This window comes from Chenopodium album, chromosome 5 (assembly GCF_948465745.1).
Source record: "Chenopodium album chromosome 5, dcCheAlbu1.1, whole genome shotgun sequence".
NCBI lineage: Eukaryota > Viridiplantae > Streptophyta > Magnoliopsida > Caryophyllales > Amaranthaceae > Chenopodium > Chenopodium album.
Genome location: NC_137838.1, coordinates 34014677 through 34024773, shown reverse-complemented (window position 1 = coordinate 34024773; position 10097 = coordinate 34014677). Strand labels below are relative to the sequence as shown.

General features: G+C 36.9%; 1 protein-coding gene across 1 annotated transcript; it reads right to left on the bottom strand.

The window, feature by feature from the left end:
- Positions 1 to 441: 441 nt before the first annotated feature.
- LOC145632815 (uncharacterized) lies at positions 442 to 1299 on the bottom strand. The gene has a single exon (XM_081685150.1). The coding sequence runs from the start codon at positions 1297 to 1299 to the stop codon at positions 442 to 444; it is 858 nt and encodes a 285-aa protein (XP_081541276.1).
- Between the last annotated feature and the right edge of the window lie 8798 nt (positions 1300 to 10097).

Below are 10097 nucleotides of genomic sequence, written 5' to 3'. Positions count from 1 at the left end.
TGGAGTCCCCCTTCCTGTATGAAATACCACCCAAATTCACTTTTATGTTCCAAATGATGAAGGGACTCCAATGAATTTCATTTCACACATTAGTTTTGCTCCAAAAAACTCTTTTGTGAGATTGTTGTTGAGGTAACAATGTTGTGAAGTGTAGTATGCAATACCATTTTACACCTTCCGATGGACTAATACTTTCACATCCCAACAAAAACTTTTCCTTTTCATTAAATTCATAGGGTGATTACCAAAGTTCATTCACATCATCAAAAGACTTTACATTTGACCGCCTAACATGTTAGCTCAATATAAATCAACAAAATACACCTAACCACCTATTCATTAAGATAAACTGCATATTAAAAAAAAAACCATACAAAGATAAGTGGTTATGTGTGGCAGTTCATGTTGTCCTTGTGCATTTTCTGTCTTCTTTGGGGTCCCCTAATCTGCATCAACCTCCATATCCTCTGCTGCTTCTTCAGTCCCTTCAGTTGTTGGCCTAAACATTGTGTTTAGGTACTCTGCACTGGCCAACACTATGTCCCTTTGTACCTCAACCTTGTGTGGCAAAATTCCCAAATTTTCCAACTTCTTTTTGTTCATGTGAAGAATTTGGTACTTATTTCCACCCTCTGCCTGCAGTATCTTGATCATGCACTTTTGCAAAGTTATCCATATGTACTTATTCACCTCGGGTGGGAATGCTTGAAAAGACTCAATCACCTTCTCTACTAGCTCATCTAGGATGCTAGAAAATGATTGGTATTGTAGTGACTGAATAGACCTGAACAACCCTAAGTCTAACACATTCAAATCTGGTGACTGTGGTGGTTGGAACACAAGTTGAATGTTGAATCCATTTGCTGTTGTTGCTGCAATAAATTCTTCATCTCTTGGGAATTGGTGTGGTCTTACATTGTCCCACTGTATTGTGACATTTTTTGGTAGACTTTCTGGCCATTTTGAGATGATTGATGGTATGAATTCTGTGAGCAACATCTCCCTGATGACCTCCCTATTCACATTATGGACTGCCTTGGTTTCCCATGTTCCTGCAGGCCTGTTTTTGATTGATTTCTTAGCCTTCTCTTTCACTGTAAAAGGGAGCATGCCATATTTCCCATCATGTAGCAATAACCCATTTATGTCATACAATGGCTTCCCAATTACTGCCATAAACATTACCTTGAGTTTGAATCTTCTTGATTGTTGAATCCTATGTGGATCTTCTTCAATTGGAATCCTTTTATCTGGGTTGAGATAAAACCATTTCTCATCTATGTGGATGACATGGTCCATATCTTTAAATGTAGGGTCTTTATTTCCTCTGATTTGATTAATGTGCGACAAAATCCATTTCAGTCTTGCAACTTTGTGGTCTAATGTGAGTGCTGGCTTGTTGATGCTTGTATGTGTTCTGAGCCTGTCTTTTTTTAAAAAAAAAATTGTGAAGAGTAACATGAGAAATCTTCAAAGCAGCTGCATAACTTCTCTCTGTCTGCCTAAGGTGCAGAGGCACTGACTGTAGGAATTCATCAGAAAATTCCCTTGGTTTAGGACCAGTTCTGCCAAACTTCTTGGACTTGACATCAATCAAATCCCCGTGTTCCAACTGTTTTTTGATGTCCTTGAATACCCTTGTAATTGTTGACTTTTGTACACTGAATTTGATTGATAATTCTTGCATGTAACCTCTTGGTAAGTTACCATTATGCATTTTGAGTAAGATTGCATCAACAATCTCCCTCTTCTTGTGCATTGTGAGTTGTTTTCTGCTTGTAGCTTCAATGTGTGCTTCATTTTCACCCAAGTTGTTAGCCTCTTCTTGTGTTCCTTGCTGCCCTTGTTCTGTAAATACATCCTCTTCCATTTCTTCATCATTAGACTCATACTCAAACATACCATAATCTTGCATGTATTCTTCATAGTCATACCATAGCTCTGCCAATTCTTCCTCACTAATCAATTGATCAACATCCAAAAACACACTTGCTTCTAACTCTGCCATGTGTTATCCTGATGGTTTCTATGGATGATGGAGGTGCCAAGCCAATGAAGCTTCTACTCTGTGAAGATGTGAAGCACTGACTGTAGTTAGGCTAATTTTTTGGGTAATTAGGGGGTAATTAAATCTGTTTAGTGTTAACTTTTGAAAAAACATGGTGTAACTTTGAACAATTTCATGGCTAGTATTTTAGGGAAAACATTGAATGCTAGTGTATTAAATGAGGCTGCTTTTATAAGCCTCTTAAATGCTGAAACATGAATGATGTTGCAGCCTATTTTTTTTTTTTTAAAAAGGTGGGAGATTTGAATCTCCAAAAAATTCAAAGTGTTAAAAATTTTGGTGAAAATTTGAGAGGGAAAACTCTTTCCCTCTTAACTTTGACATATTTCCCCACTAAATTGCAAGTGGGGGGTCCTACTTTCTCTCTCTTCAACTTTTAATCAATTATTTAAACTTTCTCTAATCCTTACCCCTTAAATTTTGCATCGTGAACCGTAAACCTCACCAAAGTTGCAGAAAACATTTAACGGAGGTAGTATTTATTTTCTTTCATTTTTTTCCCTCCTTATTTACTACTCCAAAGAATAATTTATTATTACACTTATTTTACCCGTTTTTGAAATACTATAATTTTCTCTTCCTCTTTTTTCTTTCCTAATTCATAATTTTTTATATTACATCTAATTTTTTGAAATTTATATGATAATATGTAATTATTCTTATACAAAATTATTACACTATTTTTTAAAGCATTTATAAGTATGATACTTTTGTAATTTCATATGAATTTATTTTTATAAAGATATGATTTTTCGTGGTTAAAAAGATTTTAAGAATAATATTCTTTTTAATCTTATTATATTCACATTAATATTAGAGTATTAAGAAGTATTGTTTGGATGAAATTAATTACTAATTTATACTCCTGTTCTTTTTTAATCACATGCAACTTTGGGGGTTCACTCTTGCTAATGCCAATGCACATTTTATAACTTAAATATCTTAAGTTGTAGATATTGAAAGTATATTTCAAGGAAAATCTAACAAGATGTTACATGTATGTATACTTGTATTTTTTTCAATCTTATAAATCACAAAAGATGATCAAAGGAGTGTACGTAAATAACATTAAATTCAAAACATTAGAATTTAAAAAAGTAACGGAGGAAATATAAGTTAAATAGCCTCATAAAAAGTACTCTTCATCTTCAATCAATGTTTAGTGCATATCGCTTGTATGATTAAATTTATAGGGCCCCTAATTAGTAGTTTTCCCATAGGCCTCACAAAAGTCAGAAACGACCCTACTTTAAAGGTATGATTATGTGTCTTGTGTGTTATGCATGCGATCTTGGTTTAGATGCTTATGAATATGATTCATAAATTTTTTCTTATAGTATCTATAAAGTCCTACAGTTTGAAGGGGTGTCCATATTACTTACATGCTAGTTGGCCTTCTGGGATGGGTACCTATATTGTGAGGAAGATTAAGGATGACCATACATGTCATAGAGACAGGAAGAGGAATAAGCAGCTTAAGACAAGGTGAGCTGTAAAAGAGTTGACGTTTCAAAGGAAAACCACACTAGCCTGCTGCTGAAATTGTTAACATAGTGAGGAAGGCCTTTTTTGTTCGTAAAGAAGTGGTTTAATTATGAGGTTGAGTACTACGCTCATAGAATGTTTCACGGTTCAATGAAAGACCATTGTAACAAGGTTGGAATGGAAGCACTGAAAAAAAAAAGTAGCCCTTGTGTAGACACCCATTTGTGTCTCCCCAAAACCAAATTCGGTGATGAGTACCTTTCACGTCGAATCATAATCGAATGAAGTAAAAGTGTGGAAAGTTTAGTGTTACGGATAGTTTTAATTTCTTTTCTCTTCTCTTTGTTTTTGAAAACCTATTTTAAGAAAACAACCAATCCAGTTTTTTTGGTCCATGATATGGGTCCAATAGTAGTGTAGTTTTATGGGGCTTGACAAGAGCTTTCTAACGATATATTATAAGCTCAATTCCGATGAATATTGAGGAAGTTATGGCCAATTTACTGAACTGGGCCCGGTTTGAGCCTTATATGCGGCCTAATGATCTAGAGGAGGGCCTAATATAGATTTATCATTCCTAATGCAATTAGGAATGGTTTTAGTCTTCTAGATTCTTCTAGAAGGTTCTTTTCATTCCTAATTCAATTAGCATTGATAAATTGACTTTTGTTGACTTTTCAGAGTTTTAATTAAAATCAATGAACTTTTTTTGAGGGAAATACGATTTTATCCTCCTATACGAAAATTTTTATCTGATTTTAAGAAAACGCGTGAATTTCTGAATCAGCGCCAAACGCCAGCTGTAGCGCCTGGCGCTAATGTTGGCGTCTGGCGCCAATAGCCAGCGTTGGCGCTAATCCAATTTTATTTGCGCTAAACTCTGTTTTGATATTTTATCTTTTTAGCTGATTTTCTTTATAAATAACGTCGTAAAAACTCCGTTTTCATTCATCAACATTCATCCACAATCATCTACAATCTACCATTTCTCTTTTTCTCTCTTTTCTAAACTAGCTTCTCTCAAATATAAAAATTCCGCATTCATTAGATCTAGATACACCTAGCCATATTCGAAGTTGCCTTCGCCCTAGACGTGAAAGGTTTAATTTCTGAGGGTTTGGTCCCAAATCTCTCTTTCAATTATTTAATTTAATTTTTTGTTTATTATTTTCCTTGAAGTTACTAACGCGTGTATTTTGTTATTAGAAAGAGATAGTAGGCATCCAAGTAAGTGCTTTAATTGTTTGCATTGTTATTATGACGTAGAAATCGTGTTTAGGTTGTTATTATTATATTCCTAGTATCATGTCTAGGGTAACTTTAATATTAAATATGATTGTTATGATGCCTTTTATATTCTTCCTAATATTTATGATTGTTAGTATCACGTTAGGGTTAAACCTATGATTTTTATATGTTTAGTGACATGCTAGGGTTTGTTATTAATCTTGTTAGTATCATGCCTAGGATCTTGCTATTATTATGCTTTAACATGTTTATGATGATTATTATAATTATTATAATTTATGATTATGATTATTTTTATGATGATTATTTTAATTATAATTATTTTAATTATTATTTATGATTATATATTATGTTGCTTGATTATATTTTTTATTTATTGCTTGATCACGCCTTTATGCATGTTTAAAGGGAATTGGTACTTGTAATCACGCTTAATAAGATAATTAATAATCTTGTTTAGGGTTAATATGATTATAATTCAAGTGATCGCCAATAATAGTTTTATCGGCTATTTCACCAAATGCCACTGAGCACTTTAGAAATTCACCAAATGCCATCGGACTTTTCAGAATTCACCAAATGCCATCGAGTTTATAAAAAATTCACCGAGTGCCATTAATGACTAACTGCAGTTAACTCCGTTAGTCATTAAGGCTAATTATGCCACGTGATGGCTTATGATTGGTTCATTTTATTAATAAAAAAAATTTTAAAAATAAAAATTAAACCCCAGCAACCACTCTTCCCACCGCACCACCGCCCCTACGCCAGCCCATCCCTTTCCCCCACCCCCACCGGCGACCAACATCCTCTTCGGTGTCGGCGGCCACCCTCCCCTTCCCCCTCCCCCCTTAAATCACCATCCTCGGCACCCTAAAACCCCAAAATTGAAATCTCCAAAATCAAAACCCTAAATTTTGATTTGAAGGTTTTCAATTTTGGGGTTTAAGCGAGGTGGTTCAGGGGGTGGAGATGGGAGGGGGAGGGCTGGTTTGGGTTCGCCAGAGCGGGGAAGGGGCTTCGAATTAAGGGAAATCGATATTGGGGGTTTAAGATGTCGAAACCCTAGATTTCGATTTTTGGGGTTTTTAATTTAGGGATCCGGCGTGATGGTTGAAAGGGTGGAGCTCGGAGGGGATGAACTAATTTGGGTTCTCCGACGTGGGGGGGGAGTTTGGTCGTCGGCGGTAGGGAGGGGAGGGATTTTCGAGGGAGAAAGAGAGTTTGAGAATCGCGGCTGGGTCGCGTCGTCGGTGTGGGCTGGCTAGGCTGGGTTGCGTCGTTGGCTCGGGTTAGCTAGGCCGGGTTGCGTCGTCGCCGGTGCGGTTGTTCAGGGCTGGGTTGCGACGCGGTGGGGACTGGTTGGAGGCGGAGATATGGTGGTGGCAGTGACAGGCGGTGGTTGGGGTTGGGTAATGGTGGGTGTTTTTTTTTTTAAGTTTTTTTATTAATTAATTAATTTACTAATTTAATAAGCAACCAATCATAAGCCACCACGTGGCATAATTAGCCTTAATGACTAACGGAGTTAACTGCCGTTAGTCATTAATGGCACTCGGTGAATTTTTTATAAACTCGATGGCATTTGGTGAATTCTGAAAAGTCCAATGGCATTTGGTGAATTTCTAAAGTGCTCAGTGGCATTTGGTGAAATAGTCGTAGTTTTATTTGTGCATTAATATTCAACCAACATAGATAAACAGGTTTAGGGTTAATCCTATTAATTGCATGTTAGTCAGATAGCGCACATGAATACGATCTGAATAAAGTAGAGGCCTATTATTAGGGCAAGTTCAATCTCTTTTAGGTTGGATTTGTACCTTCATCCTCGAACCCTATTTGGACCTTATGGAGTTGACGATCTCTTGGATCGTTAAGGGGTGTAACCTTCACCTCGTGAACGGTTTACAAGTTCCTAAAACTAACTTGTTGGCGACTCTTTTGCTCTATCTTCTTTCCCTTTAGACGCCAAAGTACTTTAGTGTATGATCACAGTGGGGTTCAAGCTCGGGGGTTAATGCTTGAAATATTCCCTACAGTTTTTGTCGACTCCACTGGGGAGGATTTCTATTTGAATTCCTGAATTTATTTCGGCAATGATTTAGTATGAGTGGATGAGACTCGAAAAGTTCTAAGTATTTCACGTGCGTAATTTTGATTAACATCATTGTCATATGCATAAAAAAGATCTCATTGGAAAGACCATCCGTAATGAGTTAAAACATAGGATTTTTACACGAAGGAAATTTGAGGAATATCATTCACAACTAGGGTCGAAATAACACTGCGCGAAACTGGAAAATTTTATCGAGCACAGAAAGCTGCTGAGGCATGTAGGAACTAGCGTCAGCGAACAGAGATTAGCGCCAGTATTTTCACTTTGTCGCCCAGCGCTAAAGCCAAAAGCTGGCGCCAGCCTCTGTTAGCTGGCGTCAAGTTCTTCCAATACCGAGCCAGAAATATGCGTTCTAATTTCGACCAGTTTTTAGCACTGTTTGCTCGATCCTACTTCCTGATTGAGTTTTTCCTCACTTTTCTGAAACCCATATGTGTTCTACATATGGATATAACCCCCTGGGAATTCATGCTCCTTCTACCTGATTGAACGCTCTGAGCAACAAAGGGTACATCCGAGAATGTTGAATTCACCAAACCATGGAAGCGAGTTTTTCTTAACTCGCGGTGTCCCATCCATTCGCGCCAACCCTTCACGGTTAGGCTTCCGCGCGGTGAATCCGGACAATTAACCATGGACCCTCTTTGACTAACCCATATCCCTAACTTTAGAGAACTAGAGCCATGGTTAGGTTGCAAACTCATTGCATCATATTGTGCCTACTTGACTAATTGTGCATTATTTGTTGTGCATACTCTATGTGTTTTTCCTAACCATTCGTTTGACTTGTGTTAAGCCTAAATAAAGTAATTAATTACTAAAATACTTTGTTTAATTAATTAATTAATTAATTTGAGCTAATAAATATGTCTAAAATCGAGTCATAGTTCCTTTAAGTCAACCCGGATTTTTATTCCCGTATACTGCACAAACGTCAACTTGTTTTGGTTATATCCGGAGTTCTAGAAAGAACTACGAGTCGTACAACCTATGGATCTGTAGCCCCGAGTTTTATCTTTAATTTGGCGTTGGTTTCATTCCAATCAAAGTCACAGATCGAAAGTTATGACTAAAATACCACAGCCTGTCCAGTTTAATGCATATACGTGAAGTCTTAACTTAGTCTTTGCTTGAGTCTAGTCACATAGTCTAGCCACATGGTCATGAAAAAAGTCATAACATGTCACCTACACTCACTAGTTTAACACAAACTTTGTATATGTCACCATGACCATGTCTAAGGTTCATGCATGAGTCGGTTTTTTCCGTCATTTGAGTTGGGAGTACATTCTATTCCTAATTTTTTTTTTTTTTCATATCTCTCCATCTACATCATCTTTCTCCATATCACAATATTCATTCTTCCCACCTTCTTCCATCCATGCTTGTTGAATCGAGTTTGAGTCATGTGATTGACAATAATAATAAAAAAAGAGTAATGATGAGACAAAACACAAGGCACGCTTCTCACCAAGATTTCATGCTTTCTTCTTCTTGTTTTCAAACCTTTCCCCAATAAGTCTAGCATAGGCACCCTTTGTCTTCCTTAGATTTATTTCATAGGTTTTTTTCCCCTTTAATAAAATGAGCATTTATTTCCTTGCATATGATCATCGCATTGCATTGCATTTTAATAAAAAAAATGTCAAACTAAGCACAAGGTATACCAATGATTTGAGGCACCCCTTGTAGCCACATCATATCTCATTTCACCTTTCAAATATGCAATCCTTTTTTTATAAACCACTTTGAGCCTCGTCTAACGATAGACCTTTCATTTTTCAACCCATATCTACCTAATCTTGGGATGGGATGGTGTGTAACTTATGCAATTTTCAAAGAAAAAAAGCTTGAGTGACTTCAAAAGATTAAAATAGCAAAAAATAAATAAATAAAAAGTGTACAAAAGGGAAAGTGTTCCAATGTCTTTGATATGAAAATGTCTTTGATAAGAACACATCTCAGATTGCGTCTCTTATCAAGTGCTCGGTACCGTGCCTAAGAAACATGAATGCCAAGTGAGTGATAGACCGCATGATCGGGATTGCCCACACTTATAAAAAATAAAAAAAAATAAAAAAAAATAAAAAAAAAAAGAGAGCTAAAAAAGAGAAGAAACTCAAGCATAAAAATACAAAGATCCAAAAGCAAAGTTGCACACCTTGGGGGCTTATCTAGGGTCTTGAGCCTTTATCCCCTTCTTCTTCAAACCTTTAGCCTAACCACGTTACAACCCTTCAAAAGACCTTTTTGAGGTATACACATACTTGTGCGAGGTTCGGCTAGAGCTACGTTCGGCCTGATTCTTAACTGATACGTAGGCAAGCTCACATCGAGGTGCGGCCGTAATAAAAATGCATTCATATTCACATTCACACACTCACACCATGATCATATCAAGGGATCCCCTGTGCTCATCCCTATTCATTTAGAGCTAGACTTGCGGCCCGATCCTTACATCATTAGCTTACCTAGCCTAAAGAGTCGCCACCATTTGACTCTTTTCAATATATTTTCCACACACTTAGCCCTTGCGGCCTAACTTTAGTGTCACTATCACACACATCACGGATACATGACCAAATATACCTTCCATTAGGAACCCTTTGTCATGGAATCTTAACACAACGTTGAAGCATGCCTTGTCATATCAACATCACTCATCAATCATAATTGTCATTGCATCACGAAGTATGAAGTGCTTAGCCTCCGTGCCTAAGTTACCCAAATACTTTCATCATTGAGTCAACCATTGAGATATCCTAGGATGGATTAATCCTTACACCTTGAGAGATAGTATCAAACAACATTTGACTAAGCTCATTCAACATGCATTCGAAAACTTCAATTCTTTTTTCGCGTCTTTCTTTTTCGGGAGAAAGTCGGTACCCTCCACAAAAATGACGGAAAATTTTTGCCTTTTTCATTTTTGAGTCGCCACGATCACATTACAATGCACACACGAGTCATGTTCATATTGAGTCATGTTGTGTTATCACATTGAGTCAACACTATGCACACATGTGTCAAACACTTTGAGTCGAGTCAACCTCGAATCGATCACAGCGAGTCAAGTTTATACCTTGAGTCATGTCAAGTCAATGAGTCAAGCAATAGGTCAACCCTAAGATGATTAAAGAAATTAGCAAAGTCCTATAGTCAAAGATATAAATGCAAGTG

Bases quoted from the DNA above. Each gene is read 5' to 3' on its own strand.
- LOC145632815 (XM_081685150.1), bottom strand. From the start codon at position 1,299: ATGGACCATGTCATCCACATAGATGAGAAATGGTTTTATCTCAACCCA.